General features: G+C 39.9%; 1 protein-coding gene and 1 long non-coding RNA gene across 3 annotated transcripts in view; one reads left to right on the forward strand and one right to left on the reverse strand.

Annotated features, from left to right (window-relative positions):
* The first annotated feature begins 1139 nt into the window (after positions 1-1139).
* The window catches only part of ANKRD22 (ankyrin repeat domain 22), a 268125-nt gene continuing 245375 nt past the window's right edge, over positions 1140-23889 (forward strand). The window contains exon 1 of the mRNA XM_086921946.1: positions 1140-1468. Within this exon, the coding sequence (XP_086778072.1) occupies positions 1448-1468 (21 nt within the window). The 5' untranslated portion in view covers positions 1140-1447. The remainder of the gene's footprint in view (positions 1469-23889) is intronic.
* On the reverse strand, positions 12470-22954 carry LOC147711165 (uncharacterized). Of its 2 annotated transcripts, XR_015295665.1 has the most exons (4): positions 22904-22954; positions 21808-21966; positions 18159-18251; positions 12470-12559 (listed from the first exon to the last, which is right to left on the reverse strand). It is a non-coding gene; the product is annotated as an uncharacterized LOC147711165 (long non-coding RNA). The 2 variants fall into 2 exon arrangements; XR_015295666.1 differs by lacking the exons at positions 21808-21966; positions 22904-22954 and adding an exon at positions 18350-18415.

Here is a 23889-nt window from a genome sequence, read left to right on the forward strand (position 1 = left end):
GGCCATTTGTGGTGCAAGCAATAACAATTATGTCATCCGCGTGAAGTAAAACAGGTACTGGTCAGTTCCAAACTCGGAAGGACCCTATCTTTTGCTACCAGCTCTGACTCGAGTGTTTATATAAAAATAAATAAAAAAGGGGCTAAAATGAAACATTGTATCAAGTACTTGATGGAATAAGACGGAATATAGTCTCCATTTGTGTTGAAGCAAACCTGAGCCTTCGTATCTCTAAGCAGACTCCTCTGTATTTCTAAAATACATTATGGAAATTGTCCACTACTCAAAATTTGATCGACGCCTTTCCTTTTATGAATTTTAAAAATGATTGCAGCTCATCAGCTTATTATTCATCTGAATGTTTCAATTGAAATTCTAACTACTTCCAGTCTCATTTGGAGGGACACAAACATGAGCATTTGCTAGTGAGAAGGGCCCAGCCACCTCACTTTCCCTGTAGCTACAGACCCTGTCATTTTCCCAGGCTCATGCGTGATGTGCTGATCCAGTCCAGTTTTTTTCCTTTGAATTCTGGTACTTGTATTTTCATTTATTCCATTATGAAATTGGGCTACAAGTCCCAGAAGTCTGCGAAAAAACTTGGACTGGAACAATACATGACAGATGTACCTGGGAAACTTAGCAGCTATGAGCAGCTTACCTGCTAGTTTTACTCATGTGGGATTTCTCTTCTGTGTAGTACTCAGGCTTGCAAGTACCTTTTCTATACACAAAAGACAAAACGATTGGCATTATTATAAGTGCTTAGTCTGCACACTGCATTTTTGCATACTCCTTTAATTGCACACTACATTTATGAATCTTCACTTCATAGGTATTTGTAACATTGCTTCTCTACAATTATTCCATAACTCTATTGGTTCTCATCTGAAAGTCCAAACCTCAAGTTTATTCAGTTTTTTCACTAATTTCCTTCTCCACATTTTACTTCTAACCATCCAAAGCATGAATTGCATTCAATATATTGGGAAAAGAAAGCTGAAAGTAGAAAAATATTTTCTTGCCAAGTGAGAAGCTATCATAGGTTTTTCGAGTTTGAAGCGATCCACATAACTACGGGTATAATGACTTCATGTTTTTCCAAATCTCGCTTTTACTAGCCGTACCGTATTGCTTTTAGAACATGATTGCGAAAGACCTCCTCCCCTGTTGCAGCTTGCCCCAGTTCGTCTTCCTGATGTGTAAACGGACACTGACATCACAGGGCTGGGTTTTTGCAAGCACAACGTTTCTTTCACGAGGCGGGTTTCCACTCCCAGCTTGGCAGAAGGTTTAAAACAAAGAATGTGCGGTTGGCGTGAGTTTGTAGGCAGAAGTTCCCTCTTGAAACGACTGGATTTAAGCAAGCAGACCTCGCCTCTAATTCGGCAACCCCTGCAATCCCAGAATCCTGCATTAGTTTCTTCCAGACCCGCGTGGAGCAGCCATGGGTATCCTGTATTCAGAGGTACGTACGTTCCATTCTACGTTTGGTCTTTTGACTGAAACCTGAAAGCCAGCTCGTGAGTGAACCCAGACGTCCAGTTAATGAATGCATAAACAAGTATATTTTCGATGCGAGCAGTTACCTCATCGGCTCTTAAAAAATATAATGTTGAGATGAGAGCCAAGCTGCGGTTTTGTTTTCCTATTGCATGATATTTGAGAAGGGGTTGGAGCCCAAGTCTGGCATGTGACACGTGTCACTCAGTCATGTGGCATATGCCACATCTGATGTGACATATGCCATAGATTTTCTACTTGGTCTTTCATTATTATCATTTGAGCATTTCCAAAGGACTATGTTTCACTCTGCTTTCACTCTGCTAAAATAAATAAATTGTTTAAAAAAATAAAAATAAGATTAAAAAATAATTTCCCGAGGTGGGGCTTGAACCCTGGTCAAAACTCACTCAAAGCCCCTGCACATACACTGTGAGCCACCTACTCTGCTGAAAGCTCCCCAGCCAAAGCTATATATGTCATAAAATAAGGTTGTCAGTCCTTCCTCTATTTCTATTGTCTTTGGACTATAGATACCAGAAATCTTCTCTCGATTTACATTCTTTAAATACAAATAGCCCTTCCTTTCATACAGTCTGCCACTAGCCCCATGCATTTCCAATTCTTACACAATCATCCCCAAATTCTCATTCCACGAAATAAGTGATTTCTTTCATAGCAAACCTGTCCCCCCTATCCACGTGCCACCCAGCATGCCATTATCAATGCCTGACATGCACTCTGAGTAAGGAGGCCATAGTTCTCCTAGATACTGCTAGGGGGTCATTTACAAAGGCACAGCTTTCATTTGTGGAATGTAGAAATAAAATAAAAAAAAAAATAAAAAAAGAAAGCTTTTCCCCACCTGGGGTTTGAACCCTGGTCAAAACTCACTCAAAGCCCCTGCACATACACAGTGAGCCACGTAGTCTGCCAAAAGTTTCCCAGCCAAAGGTCTTTATGTCATAGAGTAAGGTTGTTAGTCCTTCCTCTATTTCTATTGTCTTTGGACTTTAGATACCAGAAATCTTCTCTCGATTTACATTCTTTAAATACAAATAGCCCTTCCTTTCATACAGTCTGCCACTAGCCCCATGCATTTCCAATTCTTACACAATCATCCCCAAATTCTCATTCCACGAAATAAGTGATTTCTTTCATAGCAAACCTGTCCCCCCTATCCACGTGCCACCCAGCATGCCATTATCAATGCCTGACATGCACTCTGAGTAAGGAGGCCATAGTTCTCCTAGATACTGCTAGGGGGTCATTTACAAAGGCACAGCTTTCATTTGTGGAATGTAGAAATAAAATAAAAAAATAAATAAAAAAAGAAAGCTTTTCCCCACCTGGGGTTTGAACCCTGGTCAAAACTCACTCAAAGCCCCTGCACATACACAGTGAGCCACGTAGTCTGCCAAAAGTTTCCCAGCCAAAGGTCTTTATGTCATAGAGTAAGGTTGTTAGTCCTTCCTCTATTTCTATTGTCTTTGGACTTTAGATACCAGAAATCTTCTCTCGATTTACATTCTTTAAATACAAATAGCCCTTCCTTTCATACAGTCTGCCACTAGCCCCATGCATTTCCAATTCTTACACAATCATCCCCAAATTCTCATTCCACGAAATAAGTGATTTCTTTCATAGCAAACCTGTCCCCCCTATCCACGTGCCACCCAGCATGCCATTATCAATGCCTGACATGCACTCTGAGTAAGGAGGCCATAGTTCTCCTAGATACTGCTAGGGGGTCATTTACAAAGGCACAGCTTTCATTTGTGGAATGTAGAAATAAAATAAAAAATAAAATAAAAAAAGAAAGCTTTTCCCCACCTGGGGTTTGAACCCTGGTCAAAACTCACTCAAAGCCCCTGCACATACACAGTGAGCCACGTAGTCTGCTGAAAGTGTCCCAGCCAAAGGTCTTTATGTCATAGAGTAAGGTTGTTAGTCCTTCCTCTACTTCTATTGTCTTTGGACTTTAGATACCAGAAATCTTCTCTCGATTTACATTCTTTAAATACAAATAGCCCTTCCTTTCATACAGTCTGCCACTAGCCCCATGCATTTCCAATTCTTACACAATCATCCCCAAATTCTCATTCCACTAAATAAGTGATTTCTTTCATAGCAAACCTGTCCCCCTATCCACGTGCCACCCAGCATGCCATTATCAATGCCTGACATGCACTATGAGTAAGGAGGCCATAGTTCTCCTAGATACTGCTAGGGGGTCATTTACAAAGGCACAGCTTTCATTTGTGGAATGTAGAAATAAAATTTAAAAAAAAAAAAAAAAAGAAAGCTTTTCCCCACCTGGGGTTTGAACCCTGGTCAAAACTCAATCAAAGCCCCTGCACATACACAGTGAGCCACGTAGTCTGCTGAAAGTTTCCCTGCCAAAGGTATCTATGTCATAGAGTAAGGTTGTTAGTCCTTCCTCTATTGCTATTTCCTTTGGACTTTAGATACCAGAAATCTTCTCTCGATTTACATTCTTTAAATACAAATAGCCCTTCCTTTCATACAGTCTGCCACTAGCCCCATGCATTTCCAATTCTTACACAATCATCCCCAAATTCTCATTCCACTAAATAAGTGATTTCTTTCATAGCAAACCTGTCCCCCCTATCCACGTGCCACCCAGCATGCCATTATCAATGCCTGACATGCAGTATGAGTAAGGAGGCCATAGTTCTCCTAGATACTGCTAGGGGGTCATTTACAAAGGCACAGCTTTCATTTGTGGAATTTAGAAATAAAATTAAAAAAAAAAAAAAAAAAAGAAAGCTTTTCCCCACCTGGGGTTTGAACCCTGGTCAAAATACACTCAAAGCCCCTGCACAAACACAGTGAGCCACATACTCTGCTGAAAGTTCCCCAGCCAAAGGTATCTATGTCATAGAATAAGGATGTCAGTTCTTCCTCTATTTCTATAGTCTTTGGACTGTAGATACCAGAAATCTTCTCTCGATTTACATTCTTTAAATACAAATAGCCCTTCCTTTCATACAGTCTGCCACTAGCCCCATGCATTTCCAATTCTTACACAATCATCCCCAAATTCTCATTCCACTAAATAAGTGATTTCTTTCATAGCAAACCTGTCCCCCCTATCCACGTGCCACCCAGCATGCCATTATCAATGCCTGACATGCACTATGAGTAAGGAGGCCATAGTTCTCCTAGATACTGCTAGGGGGTCATTTACAAAGGCACAGCTTTCATTTGTGGAATTTAGAAATAAAATAAAAAAAAAAAAAAAAGATTTTCCCCACCTGGGGTTTGAACCCTGGTTAAAATTAACTCAAAGCCCCTGCACATACAGAGTGAGCCACATACTCTGCTGAAAGTTCCCCAGCCAAAGGTATCTATGTCATAGAATAAAGATGTCAGTCCTTCCTCTATTTCTATTGTCTTTGGACTGTAGATACCAGAAATCTTCTCTCGATTTACATTCTTTAAATACAAATAGCCCTTCCTTTCATACAGTCTGCCACTAGCCCCATGCATTTCCAATTCTTACACAATCATCCCTAAATTCTCATTCCACTAAATAAGTGATTGTTTCATAGCAAACCTGTCCCCCCTATCCACGTGCCACACAGGATGCCATTATCAATGCCTGACATGCACTATGAGTAAGGAGGCCATAGTTCTCCCAGATACTGCTAGGGGGTCATTTACAAAGGCACAGCTTTCATTTGTGTAATTTAGAAATAAAAAAAAATAAATAAAAAAACATTTTCCCCAACTGGGGTTTGAACCCTGGTCAAAACTCACTCAAAGCCCCTGCACACACACAGTGAGCCACCTACTCTGCTGAAAGTTCCCCAGCCAAAGGTTTCTATGTCATAGAATAAGGTTGTCAGTCCTTCCTCAATTTCTATTGTCTTTGGACTGTAGATACCAGAAATCTTCTTTCGATTTACATTCTTTAAATACAAATAGCCCTTCCTTTCATACAGTCTGCCACTAGCCCCATGCATTTATTATTGTTACACAATCACGGCACAGGGAACCCCAGGTGCCACCCAGATTAGGACCCCCCTGGCATAGGTAGAATAGGATCAATGAAGCATCTGGCCCGCCATTTTTAGGACAGCTTCTGGGCACCCTCTTCGTTCAAGTGGGTCTCCTGGAGGCACGCAATGGAGACGCCATGGCGTCGGAGGAATGAAAGGACCCTGTATCTTTTAGTGCAAGTGCCCAATCCACGCACGTTCCAAGTTAAGAATTTAAACCCATGACAGGAGATCACGCCCAACCTGGACATATATTACAAACGGCGTGTTCCGCCACCCACGGGCCCAACCAGCATCCAGGCCGGGGGACCTAGCCCATCTGATCAGCCATTCAAATAACAGAAACACAGTACTCTCGATGCCAGCAACAATTTCCCCTCCCAACCCCACCAACCCCCCAAGCCCCCCCAACCCCACAACCCCCCATAACATCTACCCCCACCCCCACCCACGAGCAAGATGACAGCAACAACAAAACACGCTATCCTGCCCTCCCCCTGCTGGTGCCATGATGTACACAGCCACCCTATTCGTCCCATCCAATACACACACACACACACACCCAACCAAACACCACCCACCCCCCTTTTAGCTCCCGATGGGACCCAGACGTACAGAAATGAACCTGGGCTTGGCCGCCGGCATCAGTCCCAAAGCAGGGCCCTCCCCAGCCAAAATAAAGACAGACACCGCCACATAAGGTCGTTCCAACGGGATACAGGTCCTACGCTCCTCTCCGTCATTCAAGCTCGAACAGCACGGCTCCCAGGTACCTCATACAAACTCAAGGCCCAGCACTAAAGCCCCCAAAGCAGAGCACAACACTCTTCACTCCAACAGTACCTTACGACAGAGCCGTCCCCTGCAGCAGTTCAGACATTCCAGTCTCTGGGATCACCGGAGCCGTAGAGTCTGTACCTGGCACAATGTCCTGCAGGGTATCTGGAACCAACACGTCCCCAGGGGCGGATGCGCCCGAGGACTCTGGACCATCCCTTGCCAAGGAAGGTCCCAACGGCTCCGCCTTCCGCATCGTCGTCTCTGGGGATGGTTCCCCCAGGTCTCACGGGGCCCCCCTCACTCTCCCGTGGGCATGTCGTCACACCTGTATCTCCTGCCACTCCCACACCTCAGCGGGCTATTCGAAGAAATGTGCCCGGCCCTGAGATATCACCTTGACCTTGGCCGGATATAACAGCATATATTGTAGCTTCATCTCCTGGAGCTTCTGCTTGACTCCCAGGTAGGCCTTTCGCTGCTCTTGCACCTGTTGGGTGTAATCAGGATAGATGCATATGTGGCTGTTCTCAATGGTGAGAGACTCCGTCTACCTCGCCGCCTTCAGAATGCAATCCCGGACTTATATAGTTCAGGATCTTCGCAATCAATGCCCTCGGAGGCTCCCCCGGGTGGGGGGGTACCATGGCCCTATGCGCTCGTTCGATGCCAAATACATTTGATAGCCCATGCGGGCACAGTTGAGTCTGAATCCAGTCCTCCAGGAAGCGCTCGGCATTCCCCGCCTCCAATCGCTCCGGCACACCCAGGACTCTAATGTTGCTGCGGCGCGCCCTACCCTCCGCGTCCTCAGCTTTTCGTTCCAATGCGTGCTTCATAGAGGTTAAAATAATAGGACAACAACTATGGAAGTAGCCAGCCGGATGAGCCACTTAGTCAGGAACTCTTCCATGCTCCCCATTCATTTTGCATAAGCTTTATTCGATAGCAATTATCATAAAAGCATTTCACAGTCACATAAAAGTATATAAAATGAATATTTCATATAGTAAAAACAAGTTTTTAAAACCTGGCTATACCGTCCACTCTAAATTTACGCTTAATATCTTAATTGGCATTTGCTCATTAGGTTTAAAATTACAGATTAGCTAAAACACATGTCCCATACAAAACAGTTAATCTTCAGTACTTTGCAAATAATTCCTATGTGTAAATTATCTCTCCGATCCACAGATTAGATGGTATTTATTTGCACATTACTCCTTAATTGTGCCCTTATACGGATAATCCACAGGTACTTTGTAACACCACATACTAGCGAGGACCTACTTGAGTCACTTCTCATGATTCGTAGAGCATCAAGGAGGTTTCTAGTGCCCAAATATAATACATATAGGCTTGATCCATTTGGCCCTTGCTTGCTTGTAGGCTGGGCAAGCAAAGACTACATGGTCTACAGTTTCTTGTTGTGCATCACAGCAGGGGCAGTTATATAGGTTGGATGTTGTTGGGTCCCATTTTGCCAGTTTGGTATTTAGCCTTACTGACCCTAATGTAAACTGCATATATAGTGCCCTGTCTCTGTGTTTCCTGATAAAATCTAGATAACGTTCCAGGGATCAAACTGATTTATGCTGGATGAACTCTTCAAATAGTCAGACAAGCATTGGTTTATGTAAGACCTGGTGATTTACCCAGTTCCAGTAATTCTTTTTTAACTCTCTCTTAGTCGGAGTGACCTGCTTGGCCCAAGCTTTGGCTAAGCCCAGCTTGGTCAGTAATTCCTTTAGATCTTTAAGCCACTTAACACCTTTGTTGTTATCAAGGGTAATTAGCTCAGAAAGGACCGTCGCATAGCTATGGAGTTCTGGGGTGCGTCTTAGTCTTATCAAGTATAGAATAGGGCAAAGTATATCCACCTCGCTAAAAGTGTGTCTGCCCATGTCAGAGAGTATGGGCTTGAGTGGTGTATTGGTAGTGACGGATACCAGATCGTCCAATCTCATTAGTTTTTTCGAAGCCCCAAAGTTCAGCGCCATAAATTCTTGACCTCACAGCTTTACCTTTATAGACTACTAGTGAAGGAGCTACCAGTCTACTTGACGTTAACCTTTGGTCCCTACCAATGGAATCCACCACCCTCTTATGGTTCAGTAACATTTTGTTCATGTGAGTCCCCCATTGCATTTTATTTGATAACCTAATACCCAGTTAATCAAAGGAATGGACTCTCTCTAAGGTGTAAACCATTGTTAGTGAGAGTGTTATTAAAATGTTTGCCCACATTGAAAGCCATAAACGTAGTCTTTGTGATGTTTATCATTAGGCCCCTTTGTGTACAGGAAAAATTGAAAGTGGGTGTGGAGTTCCCGGAGGCCCATTGGGGTTTTCGATATTAAAATAGTGTCGTCGGCCAACAGTAGGGTATGGTTTTTTTTCCCTTCAAAAATTAGATCAATTTTATTTTTGAAATTGGCTAAAAAAACTAACCACTCCATTTACATAAAGTGAAAAGAGGGTAGGAGCCATCACACAGCCCTGGCAAACCGCCTGTTGAACTGTATCTTGTCTTTACTTTTCCCATGAGCCCCCATCTAACTCGGGCATAGGTTTCATCATGGAGGCGTATTAAAATATTTAAAAGGTATGAGGGTAAGCCAATTTCCTGGAGCACTCACCATAGCTTCTCTTGCAGCACTAAATCATAATTGGTTTTAAGCTCAATGAACGCAAGTATAGACTTCCCATGACAATTATGACTACTTTCCAATATAACAAAGTAATGTAAACAGTCCTGTACTGGTACCTTTACTAAAACCTGTTTGATAGGTGGAAAGATCATCTTCCTCCTCCATCCAATTTTGAATCCTATTTACAAGGGCTTTGCCAACCACTTTCTGCATGGTATCTATTAGGGTGATAGCCCTGTATTTGTTAGTGTCCTCGCCGTCTCCCTTTTTATATATAGTTATGACCTCTGCTCCTTTCCTAGATATAGCGACTTCTGCTCCTTTCATTATATTGTTGATTAAAAGCAGGATATATTGGGCCCACTTCTGTAGTTCTAATTACAGCAAGTCACCCAGTATACCATCTGGGGCTGCTGCCTTTGCAGGAATAGTACACTTAATTGCATTCGCAATCTCTTTCATTTGGAAGAGATTGGTATCTTCAATTGTAAGTGGAACCTGAATTCTCTTCAACTGAGAGGGAGGTAGGGCCTCTAGTTCTTCCGTGTCCAGTCGGGAAAAGTCATCCCACCAGGCCTCATCACCAATATGGTTCGTGATTGGGATGTTGTCCCTCCTATTTCTCATCTTGATTAGAGCCCAAAAGGAGGCGTAATCCCTCTTGAAACAGTAAACTTTCATGTCCTCCTAATGTACCTCTTCCCAATCACGTTTTGCTTGCTTTACTGATATGTTGTAGTCCATCCTCGCTATTTTTACTATTGTGTGTTTTTTCACCTTTTCCGCAGATATTAGTACTTGCTCCTTTTCTCCCTGCAAGACTCAGTGTACCATGAATTGGAGCTTTTTGTTCGGCTCCTAGTGGGGCCACTGCGTCGTCTTTCAAGGAAGTGTGCACCAATCGGAGCAATTGTCTCAAGGCGTATTATGTGGATATTCCCCCCACCCCCCGGACATTATCTCAAGCTGCCTTGAGTTCGGCTGTTTTTGACACTAATATTGAGGAGATGTTCTTTTGTTTTTGGTCCTCTCCTGCGACCTTGGGCCATCTTAGACGCCTACCACAATTAGATAGAATTAACTCCTTTGTGGATACAAGGTAATTCCCAATGGTATTAGAATTTTTGTTGGGATGGGCCCATTGATTTTTTCAGTTTAATATTAGATGGTTGTGGTTACTGTCAATAGTTAGGCCCAATTCCATGTTCATGACATTGGGCCAGAGGCGTAAGTCGACCAAGATATAATCAATGCTGGAAGGGCAAGCAAGTTTATTGTAAGTATTTTTCCCCCTGATGTTGGATAGGGTTCTGCCATTTGTGTCTCTTATGCCATATTCTAGTATTATAGTATTAACTTGTATTACAATCTCAGACCATCTTTTAACCGGTGGTAAGACTAGGGGGGGGGCACTGACCATTTGCTATCCTCTTCAATTATCCCTAGGAGATCTTCACTGCTTAGTGGCTCGAATGTGCAGTTAAAGTCACCGGCCGCAATGATTTTATCAAATGAGGGGCACTTGTTTATTTGATTTTCTAGCTGTCTTTCTATGGTCGATTAATTGCCATTTGCTTTCCCTCTTATATAGACTTTAAAGAGCTACAATACATCACCACCCTTCTGACCTTTTATTTTAAGCCACATAATGTCGGGACTTCTGGTCTCATGTAGGAGGGATGAGCAGCCCAGATCTAATCTGATCCAAGCTGTTATTCCTCTAGAAGGCCTGCACTTTCCCGTACACACTGCCGGGATATGCAATGTACTTTAGACAGGTTTTTACAGTGCAGTTACACTCCAAACTCTTCTCGTCTTGTCTTCTTGGCTTCATGGAACAGAAGCACACAGGCTCACACAATCCCCTAAGCCAATCACAACTCTGCTGTCACCAGCAATACAGCAGTTTCGAGATTAGTCTCAGCGCCCTGTTTGGCTGCTCAGGCAGTGCATGGAAGCCTAGGACAGTTCTTCACCTGGCTGGCAGGCTAAACTGACATGTGCAGTAATGTTGTACATATTTTCTCCTCCCACTGGCTCATATAGCCCAGCCCCGCACCACCCTAACCTTGCTCTGAGTTCACACTGAAAAATATCTGATAATAACATTGAGTTTTTTCTTTTTTTTTTTTGCGCTGCTCAAACAGCAGTGTGGTCACTCTGTTTCACTCTGCTGGAGGAGCCGCTGCAGTCTCGACCTGCAAGTGACCTATTGTCACTAGTGGATTTTGCAATTGACTTCAATGCTATTTTGTCAATTTCTTTTTCAGCACTGATTTTTTGTTCCTTTAAAAATCCATAACTCTTATTATAAACATGCAATTCTGTTATTTTTGGTCGCTACATTAAGATAACATTAAGCTTACTGTATATAGATTGATGCTGTATTTCTTGGAAAGTGTGTTAATTACATGTTCCTCTAGTTAAGCCTTATTTCTTCTAGCCACTCACTTCATAGGACCGAGAAAAATAAGTATTACTGTGAATTCAAGGACCATCTTTTGGATATAAATATAACATTATTTGGTAAGGCTCCCCAGCCATAATATTTTCTATTGCACTTTTCTACAGGTATTCACACATTTTCTTTTTAAACCTTAAGTTTAGTGGATGGGAAACACAGTGCTGCAGTCCAACAGTGACATTTAACTTGAAGGCCTTGTGTACAATTTGTGCACAACATTAGGGGCTTAGAAGTAAGGTTAAATATGTCAAAATAAAATCAATCAATTTCATCGTATTGAAAATAGGAGCACAGGCTCATCTCAACTGTGAGGCATGTTTAACGTATAGAGTAGTACACCCAACAGTAACCGATATGGTAAGACTTTGGGTATATGTAATGCAAAAGATGTAAAACTCCTGAAGATAAATCGCAGGTTATTTTTTTACACTGCACTGTTTAATTCCATAAAGTCCACTACATTTGTTGTTCTTCTTAATTTTGTCAGACATTAGCTTTATTTGCCAGCTTTTTTGAACAAATATACACAGCAATTCAGTGCATTCTAAATTAATAGTATTTTCAATTAGTAATAATATGAAATTGTAGTTGATGTAGAATCCTAATGATAACATTGCACAATCTGGTATTCATTTTAATTTCTATGTTCATCAAATCAAAAATGATGTTCAATACAATTCTTATTGTTTATGGTTACAAGTTCTTTGTTTCAATTGTTTATAAATATTCTATGTTGAAATGAAGCATAATCACAATAGGCATCACAGACAATATCTTCATAGTATTTTTATCTCATTACTAAAAAGAACAACTTTTTAAGCTTTTATTTATAATTGAACCTCAGTAAACAGTTATACATATTGTATTTTAGTCAATAAATATTAAAAAAAAATTTTTTTATTAAAGTTACATGTAATAATTTACTCAATTAGTCAAAAAATTACAATTAAATTTTTCACTTTAATAAACAAGGCAATCATTCAAAAAATTTATTTCAGTGCGCCCATTTTCAATTTTTCAAATGTCTCAACATCATCTACTTCATCTGCATTGGAGTCTAGGAAGTCCCCTCTCATCAGTACAAGTTCTGCTTCATATCTATTTAAATCTTCATGTTTTTGTAGAATTTTGATTGTCATCTGCAAAGAGAAAAAATTGACTTTTAAAGCAACATACTTTTAGCTTAATAAGCTTACATGGAAAGTAATCATACCATATAAACATTCCATACAATAATTACTTTTCTATTTTATTTTATTTTTCAGAACTATACATTTTTAAGATGTATTAAGAAGCAGGTGTTAAGTGTGTACACTTATTTTCTGTTTTCAAAACTTTCATGCAAAATAAATGTTGCAAATTAGCTTTTTCTAATAAGATAAGCTTCTTAATTTTTATTCTTTTCTTGCAAACATTTTTATTTCATGTTATACGAAAAGACACATTTAAATGTACAACTATTTCAGATTTTAAATATTGCTTATCTTTTGTTGTCTTTCATCAGTTCTATATTTAGTATTACCCTTCCTACCTAAAGTTTTGAACCTGTTACAAGTTGTCTGATTACACCCAATTTAAACATACAAGGACATCCGTTTGCCTTTTGTGTTTCTGAATGGAAAATGCCTGGTTATTTTAATTTTCAATGTTTTACCATCGTTGGCTAAATAATCGAACCCTACATACTTTCAGGTTAATGTGCATACACTGTTAAATAGCACATTTTAATTTATATTATTTTATGCAATGATATATGTTTTAGATGAAATGCTATTTAGGTGACATGTAATGAATTATTGGCAGTTATCATAATAATCACAAATTTTAAGGTATGTCTTGTAAAGAGAAGGGGTAAATAATTTGTTCACATTTATGTTTTTGGAAACTTTCCCAATACCCTTATAAGTGTATAACCACATTTTCATGCACCACATGCCCAAATATTCATATTGGCCACCTGATCACAGAAGATGGCTAAACACCAACTCATATTTTCATCCCTTTCAATAACAATGCATTATATTTCTTTTTTAATATGAACATCTTATAACGGTTAAACACATCAAATTAAATAATGTTCTGGCATAAAAGTAAACTACATTTTTAATTCAGAAACATTTTTCAAGTATAACCCCTATTTGCCCGCTTGTGATTCTCATAATGCGAACTAATCTCATTAAAACTTTCTGCTTGGCCTGACCAGGTTTAGTTTTTCACATGCCAGATTTTTATTCAATAATGCTCAAGATGACTACTTTATTCAAGAAAGTCCACTGTTTTGTCAGGTACACAACTTTTCAATGTATGTCCATCATAATGATAACATCCTTCACAACATGTCAGTCATAGACATTATTATTCCAAGATTAGTCATAAATATGATATAAATGGCCACAAATATAGCATGATTACTAACAATATGGCATTTAAAGCTTCCATTATCCAATAATTACTTTGGGGAAGCCTTTATTTAAGCTGTATTAAACTTTATTATGCCATTGTAAACATAATACCAACAAAATTGTCAGTAATCACAAAAGGTCATGCAAGTCCGTTTTTACTGCACTGTGAGAAGTTTTCACACTTTTCAAATTCAAAGGAGTGACTTGGCATTTGCCGGATAGCTAATGCAAATTAGCATCCCTGGGTTTTAGGTTGGGAACAGGTAAGTAAACCTTATAAAAATTGTTTTAAATAAATATTTGCAAAATATTACATATAAATGTAAACTCTTTGCATCAATTTAGTACTAATTACCTGTCAATAGTCACAAAAAAAAGTATATAATCTTTACTTTGACATTTTTCAGAAAGATGCTTGTGCCTTTTTAGTAGAGAAAAACTATTTGTACAAAATATATACAATAAAGAATGCCTTGGACTATAGACACAACTACTTTTTTGAACATACCAGTTTTCGGAAACTTAAATATTTGTAGGTTATTGTGCTCAACCTGCAGGTGCAATGGTCTTACATACCTCGTTGGTTCTGAAAAGCTAATGATCTCCTTCCCTTACGCGCAAACTTAATTTGAGGAACATCCAGTAACAGGGCATCAGCCGATATTAAAGATTGGTTTGGATTTTATCTTAGTTAATGCTGGACAGTGTAAACTGTGGACAATGTCTGGGTGACCGTGTTGTGTCAATTTACAGCAAGTGTAGTCTTAACTGCCCTTTTCTGAACATGTTGCAAACAGGGCCAAACATTTAAGAAAGAAGCCAAATGTAGTGCATTGCATTAGTTTACCTGAGAAAGAATGGTAGCACTATGTTTCATACCCAGGTTTGCAAGCCAAAAAGAAAAAACAGGACACTAAATTTAAATTTACTTGCTTTTAGAAAGTCAACTAAAATTTTATGAAGAAAGACAGTGCTATATCAGATTAAGTGCCGGTGTAGAAGCCCATTTCAAAGTAGAAGCGCATCAATTACTATTTTCAGTTATTGACAAAGGTTCTAAGTCAGAAGATGTGTTTTATCCCTCTTAAATTTCAAGGCATTTTTTCACAGCCCCATGCTCAATGACAGCATACATTCATAAAAAGCAATCTCAGATGTAGATTCACCTCTCAGATGTCTTGTCACCTCTCCTATGGGCTGCTTAATGTCCGGTCCCTTTGTAAGCACCACACGGACATCGCCTTCCTCATCGAGTCCGCGGGGCTCGATGTTCAGGTTCTAACGGAAACCTGGACGCGGGAGGACTGTGAGGTTGAACTGGGTTTTTGGCCTAGCCTCCAGGGTTTAAGATCAACCATACCCCTCGTGTGAAGAACCGGGGTGGTGGGATTGGATTAATTTATTGAGACATGCTAGCTCTCTCCCAGCTTAAGATTAGAGAGGTGTCGGGCTTTGAATTGATGGGGTTTTCTCTTAAAAATCACGAGAAGACTTTTTGCTCGGGCGTTTTGTGCTACCGTCCGCCTGGCAATGTACCTTCCCTCCCTGACTTCATTGACCTGATTTACGACCTCTCTAACACCCCCTCTAAGCTAGTGGTCTTAGGGGATTTTAACCTGTGGTCGGGTGGCCCGCTGGACAGTGCGCTTTCCACTCTGTCCCAAGCCTGCAATGACATCCAGCTGCAACAGCTGGTCCGGTCAGCCACACATCGGAAGGGCCACGTTCTGGACCTAGTTTTCGCAGACACCCAACTTGTGTCGGTGGATGACATCTTGTGTCAATACTGGATGGATCACTCGATGGTTGCTTTCTCCCTCTATTTGGGGGATCACTCCTCGGTGGAAGCTGGATCTAGACAGGCTAAGTTGGGCAGACCTTGGTCTCGACTCCTAAAAGCCTCGCCTCTGCCCAGACTACTACCGGGCAACTTCAGTTTGAGTGACTCAGTGGAAGAGAGCTATACCACCTTGTGTCAGTCCATCTCGAACTCTTTGGACAAGGTAGCGCCACTCCGTAGGTCAAGGGGCAGGCTGAATCGGTCGAGCCCCTGGTATACAAACGCCCTGCGGCAGTTAAACCTTAGCTGCAAATGCGCCGAAAGGGCGTGGAGGAAGCAGTATTCTGACTCGGCGAAGGCTATCTTTAGGCAGTCCCTGCAGGAATATAAGACACAGATTAAGGTGGCTAAGGCGTCCTATCTGGAAGCCACCTTGAATCAGGCTTCCAACAAGTTGCAAGCACTGTTTAAAATTGTTAGGGACCTGACTCATCCTTCATGACGGTCAATAATGTTCCTGCGTCGCAGGTCTTGTGCGACTCCCTGGCCTGCGCCTTCGAGGAGAAGATCGTTAAGATCTTGGAATGTTTACTGAGCCCAGTACCTTCCTCCCCCGGTTCGGGAGCTCCGGACGGCTCGCCCAGTCGACCCCAGCTGTGTGGTCCTGCTCTCGGTTTGGGAGCTCCGGACTTGCCTCCCAGTCGACCCCAGCCGGGTGGCCCTGCCCTCAGTTTGTGAGCTCTGGACGTACCGCCCCGTCGACCCCGGCTGAGTGGCCCAGCCCTCCGTTTGGGAGTTCCGGATGTGTCGTCCAGTCGACCCCAGCTGAGTGGTCATGCCCTCAGTTTGGTATCTCCGGCGGACTCGTCCAGTCGATCCCAGCTGAGGGGTCTTGCTCTCAGCTTGGGAGCTCCGGACGTTGTGTCCAGTCGACCCCAGCTGAGCTGCTTTCCCATCCCCTACTTTGAGGAGTTCTGTAGTCTGGCACAGACGGTGTCATCTGGCTCCCCGCTTGATCCACTCACCCCTAAATTTTGGAAGGTGTTTCAGGACGAACTTTTCCAGCCCTTGTACTCCATCTGTCTATAGTCGTTTGATATTGCAACGTTCCCGGAGTGCTGGAAACTGGCAGTGGTATCACCTCTCCTTAAGAAATCCACCTTGGACCCCGCTTGCTTGTCTAATTACCGACCCATTTCCTTTCTTCCCTTCCCCATTAAGATCATGGAGAAGTTAGTGACCCGCTCCTTGTCTGGCTTCCTGGAAGAAAACATCTGGTTTGATGAGGCACAGTTTGGCTTTCGCCCAGCACATGGGACGGAATCCGCGCTGGTGACCGTGCTTGACAACTTGCGGTCGCGGGTCGACAGTGGTCGGGCAGCCTTTTTGGTGCTGCTCGACATGTTGGCCGCGTTCGAAATGGTCAGCCATCCTACCCTTATCAGGAGGCTGGAGGAGTGTGGTGTCACGGCAAGTGCAAGGGACAACCGGCATCAGGTGGTGGCGTTACCACCTTTCAGCTCGGAGGTGCGGAGAGTGGGGCATGGGGTGCCACAGGGCTCTGCCATCAGCCCTATACTCTTTAACCTTTACCTCCGCCCTCTGGTCCAACTAATTAAATCATTTGGTATCTCGGCATTTAATTATGTGATTGATACCCAGTTGGTCTTTTTGCTGGAAGGGAAGAACGCGGTCCCACTGGAGACTTTCCATCGATACATGTCAGCCACAGCTGACTGGCTCAGTTCTAACTCGTTGCAGTTTAACAGTACCAAGACTGAGGTACTGTACTGCTCCTCGGACCGGGTTCCTCGTGTTCTCCTGGCGAACTTCTGGCCCCCGTTGTTCCCCGAGACTGTGTCAGCCGCCGAGTCGGCTGGCAACTTGGTGGTTATATTTGGCCCTATTTGAAGCTGGACATGCACGTGAACAAGATCACGTCCACGTGCATGATGCTGCTTCGCATGTTGCGTAAAGTTCTGCCCCTTCTTCCCGAGCAGGCTAGGCCTCTCGCCACAATGCTAAAATTGAAGGGTGTGCCCGCCACTGCGGCGGGCACAATTGAAGGGTGTGCCCGCCACTGCGGCGGGCACATCCTAATTCCCCCAACTGGATCCCCGTCTTTATGGCGGGCGGTCTCCTTCTCCATTATATCATCTTCAATCGTTCATATCTTCTCATTGTATTAATCTTACTTTCTTATGTAGATTTTATGACATTTCTGTCAGTAAATACAAATATAAACAATTTGCACAATGCTTATGAAGGTGCAATTCAATCCACATGTTAATGCGTTATTTAATTCACACGTCTGCATTTCATGAGGTGCTATAAAATCTAACGTTTCCCATCTTAAAATCAACTTCTTCACCTCAGATTTGTCATTTGTGTGGGCTAACAATGTAACTACTTTTTATTTGCATTTTATATGCATTTACTTATATTTCTTATACTTAACCACAAATAAGTTTTAAACACACTTTTAAATTATTTATTTTGTTTATTAAATTCACAATTTAGAAAAGCAGTGATCATTTCATTACCGAAAACTCTCACCTCTGGTAATAACACATCAATCATGAGTGATGTGTTTCGGCTAATTATTGAAAAATTTAGAACTTTCTTTATTTGTTCCGTTAGACTTCTTGCCTGCAATACAAAATAGTTATAGTATTGGTATTAGCGACGTTGTTTCATATAATAATTCAATTACAAAGTGTGGTTGATAAAGATAATACTTTACTCACATCATTTTCATTGAATATTGTCATCCTCCTATTTAATTCTTGTTTTAATTTCGGCATAAATGTAGGGTTTGAAAAAAGGAACATTCTATTTGATTTCTTTTTACCCTTTATAATATTGTTTGCATGTTCCTATTAACGATAAAAAACAAATCAACAATTAGACAAATCAATGTTTCTCAAATTTGACCGTATTATCATTTAGCAAGTAGCAGAGAATGTCCTAAAGTTTTGTTGTCAGCTGTCTTTAACTAACCAACTATACATTATAAATACAGTCAGCTCTACTTCATTGTACTTATTGAAAAGACTTGAAAAAAATCAACTTTCTTTAATATGAGCACAAGCTCAAAAAATAAAGAACTAAGTTACTCTTGACTTTCACACACATGGAGTATGTTAGGAGTAAGACAACTTATACATGTAACTCAAGAGTAAACCAGGTATTTGGCAGAAACATTCTACATATAATCATATCAAAGGTTTTGTGTATCAGTCCTGATGAAAATGTATGCTTACTTTAACAGAGGGAGCTCCTCTACTAGGGAGGAGTAGTCTTGCCTTACTGCTTTCACACAGTTCTAGAAGCAGAAACATAAAATGGTAATAGCTTTGTTTTATTATCAATTTATTTATTTTTGCCTGCGGATGGGTGGGCGGAGTGGGCTCTGCAAAAGGAAGGGGAGGAGCGGTGTGCCTGAGCAATACTTAATGTGCAAAGACTGTTTTTTCAGCCCCCTGGGGCTACCCAAACTAGTCATGCACACTCTGTCCTGCTCCATGCATGCTGCAAGGCAGCATGTAGAACATGGCCTCTCTATAAGCCGCTGGCTTGGCGGCATCTGCAACAATCAAAATGCTGCTTGGAGTACTATGATTGCTTTATTGAAGGGACTCTGACTGCCTGATTTTGGTTCATGTTACTGCCAGGGTCAGGAGCAGAGAATATGCTGGACCCGGACGGTGTAAATGTAAGTTTAATTTTACCCCACTCACTCCTCAGCCAAGGAGGTCGCAACTATATACCAATTGTCTCCTTTATATTTTCTGTTAAGTAGGAGTCACTTTTATGTTTAATATACACATATTAAATTTGTTGTAACTCAATCTAAGTTAGTAACTGCTTATATAAGCTGTGTTGAAGGAATATCAATGAAATTTCACCAGGCACCCAGATACTAATTACAATTTAAAAATGTTGCTATTTGTAGACATCCTGCATGGTATGTTACTATATTAATGATTACACAACGTAATAGAATCATTCAGTAATATATCAAATTTCTCATACATTTACACTGTATGACAGTTGATGCACCCTCCGCAGTTGGACAGAGACCTCCCCAGAGGAAAGAATAGGTTAGGTTACAGTTGACAATTATGTTTGTAAATAGCATTTTTTTTTAAAATCTGTTTATTAGCATAGTTTTGAGAGCAGTAATAGCATACAACTTCATTCATGTAATCTCAGTGTAAATTCCGTTGGTATATGTATGCGGTTGCTCCAAGCATATATAGAAACATAGTGAATTCGATTTTTCATTTGGTCGATGTACTGGAACAAACTAACAAACCCCGTTCACAACCGGTCCCACCCTCCACCCCTACGAAAACCCACCCGACACTCTCTTAGTAGGCACATAAATGAAATATCGACATGTGGGTCACACTCAATGTACTGATACAAAGTGCAAGGCTAACACACTAAATAGCATTTTATAGATTGTTATTAGTACTATATTAATATTACGAAATATTGATTCTAAATAGACGTGTAATTTGTGACCATGGGCTTGCATCAAACCTTTTTAACTCTGGGTCTTGTAGTACATTTTGTTTATTACTTCATGAGTCAAAAACATGCTCTTTTATGATATTCACCAAAGTACTTCACATTATTTCCTTATTTAGTTACTAATTTTTTCTTCAATTATCTCAGGCCTCGATTTATTTTAAGACTCAATTACATTGCTATATACTTAACCCCTATCCACATGTTCCGCTAATAATTATCGCCAGGTTCTCATTTGGAAGCCTGACCATGAGTTTGAGTACATTAAATTGAGAGAACACTGTCAACTAATTAAAAAATGCATATGACCAAACTATGTCATTAAGTAAACTGGTTTTTTTTTAAAAAGTTGCTATATCACTAGAAGGTACATAATTACTTAGTAAAGTAAGTAATAAAAACATTTTTTCAGAGAAGATAGAAATGAATAAAGATAAGTTTTTTTCAACATTTTTACAAATTTTCAAACAACATGCCACCTTCCTTTATGTCATGGCTCTTGAACATAATACATATAATTGCTGAAGGTATTTCCCTTCAGTACATTGGTGTTAATGAATACATGTTTTAAACGAACAAAATGTAAAAATCATAGAAATACTCATTATCTTATACTAGCCTTTATCTCATCTTCAGTAAGTAAATTCACAATGCTTCTGTCTTCCAAGGTTTTTTTAAGCCTACAAATTAATAAATTCATATTATTCGATTGTCTGACAATTTAACCTTTTATTTTGAAAAACATAACCATTGAATATAATTAATGTCTATGTATGAGTCTTTTTACAGTAATACTTATTCAGTATTATTTTTAATACAATAATGCCTATCCCATAAAATCTTTTTTTAATATTTTCAATTATCATCATATTTTAAAAATTCAACATCATTACAATCAATGCCATCAACAGATTCAGAATTTGTGGAATTCTTCTTGTGCATTTCTTAACCACAAATTCAATAATTATGTGACAAAATTTTAATATAAAATTTTCTTGTTGTGAATTACATAGTGCTCTTTTTTTTATAAAAGGAAAATAAATCATCTCATAAAGACTTGTTTATTGTGAAGTATTGACTAACATTTCTAAAAGCTAAGAAGATTTCTAAGAATACACAATACCAATTATGTCACTTATAGATTCATGTGAGTAATTCTCGAATGCTGCTGAATGACAAATAATTTATGTGCATACATTTAAGTTTGTTTAAATGTAGCAATTGTCCTACCTAACAGTTTTTAGCCTCAACGTCTTGCATGTTTTACTTTTCGCAGAACATCCTACCTCTAAACCTCAACTATTAATCATAATGTTTCTTCTTTAACCTCAACTGGTGACTTCGATTGTACTTCAAATGTGGGAATTTCAAGTATCACTACTTACTTTTCCGAAGTTTCCATTGCTCATATTTTCCTTCAATGTATTGTCCAATTATATAGGAAGATATATCTACACCTAATCATTTATTATGGATTTCACCATGCAAACATGGTAATAGGAACAGTAAAGATATCACTTGAATCATTCATTAAATATAAATGTGTAGGTATGCAGTACAAACTACCTTTTCAATAATCCAAGTTTACTGTGACTCATAGTTTTGCACCTTCAATTTCAATAAGCAGGTTAAATAATTACATATATTCAATATTAAACTGTATATTTACCTGTCCAATGCGATTGGAAATTTTTTGTGGCATCCGCAATAAAATGGAGTGTCAACAAACTGTTCTGTAATTGGCACATCTGCACAGTCTGAATGTAACCACTGTTTGCACTTTTCGCACTCTATCCATTCTAGTTTTTGTTCTTTGGGATATAGTGACCTGTTGATGCAAATATATTTTGAGAACACATTTACTACAGTGACTATAACATTTTTAAAATACAATGTCCATCTTTTACATCACTTTTCCAGGCATTGAGGGGCATATTCACAAGCAATAGCGATAATTATCGCTATTGCTTGGTTAGAGACAAAAAATGTATCGCCGGGCGGCGGCGATTTTTAGCGCAGATAAACCTTGGTATTACCAAGGTTTATCGCAAATGCGATAAAAAATGGCCGCAATGCATGAATATGGCTGAAAAGTCAGCGATATTCATGCATTACCAAGCTAATTCTCTTAGCCATGTTATCAAACTCCCATTGGATAACATGGCTAAGAACTGCTCCTGGAAAGGTGTTCGCTTTTGGAGATATTCCTTGCTTTTCACTAATATCTCAAAAAGTTGGTAATAGGAGATAGCGATGTTTCCAGTCACTAACATCTTGGCACGCCCACTTTGCATGTCATTAGTGATAAATATCACTGACATGCAAAGCGGGTTTGAAGATGGCCGCTATCTCCTATTAGCTGTCGCTAACTGGTGTTAGCGACAGCTTGCTAATAGGGAGATAATTTTATCTCCGCTTTCTTGGCTTTTAAAGCCAAAAAAGCAGAGATAAACCTCCTTGTGAATATGGCCCCCGGTACTTGTTAACATTATCTCCAAATCTCAAAACTCAGAACAACATAAACAAAATGGAAATAAAAATTCGAAGCGTGCTTTATTTTTTTTTCCAGCTTAGGACGGAAGCTACATATTTATAACATAATTCAAGATCACTATAGATTCTCTTGCATGCATTCCCCTGTAAAAAACTATTATTATTTTAATTGCACGTTTTTATTTGTGTACACATACAAGTACTAGTCACTGTCACAAACTAACATTTATATAATATATAGCTATATTATTAACAGACGTTACTTAACTTACTTTTTTTTTAAATCAGTACTCTCTTGGTATAGGCAGACCATCTCTTTTGCTGCAATGCATTCTGTGCCATTGATTCCTCGAACTAGGCTCTTTCCTGTCTCCCTGTTTTGGACAACACTTTGCTCTGCTCCTGCAGTCTCTTCTTTTTGCAATAACTGTTCGGTTTTCAGACCACTCTCTTTGGAAAGTGGGGCTACCTTCTCCTTCTTAATGCCCTATAAAAGATCAATATACTTTTAAATGTTTATGTTCAGTGCGGTTAGTGTATAGCTGTGATTTACACTATGAGTAACGCTGCTTTCCCCAATGGTATTTGTTCACATAGTTTGCACTTATGAAAGCATGCACTTAACTTTCTCTTATTTTGCTGTCATTGAAATGGTTTTCTGCCAAAGACAAACTATTCTCTTTAATGGTAAAAAAATGTAGTGAGTACAATAGCATATGGTGCCACACTACATGCGGACATAAATGCCTATGTGCTCTATTTTGGCATGATAAAATGTTTTGACATGGGAGTAACAATTCACAACAAAATATCAAGAACCGTTCTCAGGAAATTGTGACTGACAAGATTGGCGTTTGAACAAAAAAACAGTACTTCATAATTTATTTGAAAATGAAATTTTTAAAGGTAAGACATTAACAACAATAATTGATTGCTAATTTAACTTACAAGTAACTACATAAAATACTAACATAAAATTGATAAGTCATGTCACAAAATAATCTAAACACATCTAAAAAACTTTGATAATTGTACCTAATGTAATGGAATTTATTATTTTGTATGATACTTTATTTTAAATCTGCTGTTGATGTAACAATAGAATCATTGTCACTCAATCCACAACTTCAAACTCAGACAGAGCTACAGTTAGATCCAAAAATGATTTTTGTTGACATTTTACTTTGATAAATTGTGATAAGTGGATTTGACATATGTTCACATCATGGCTTTAAACATTCAGCTGCATTTGAATACT

Source organism: Lissotriton vulgaris, chromosome 5 (assembly GCF_964263255.1).
Source record: "Lissotriton vulgaris chromosome 5, aLisVul1.2, whole genome shotgun sequence".
Taxonomy (NCBI): domain Eukaryota; kingdom Metazoa; phylum Chordata; class Amphibia; order Caudata; family Salamandridae; genus Lissotriton; species Lissotriton vulgaris.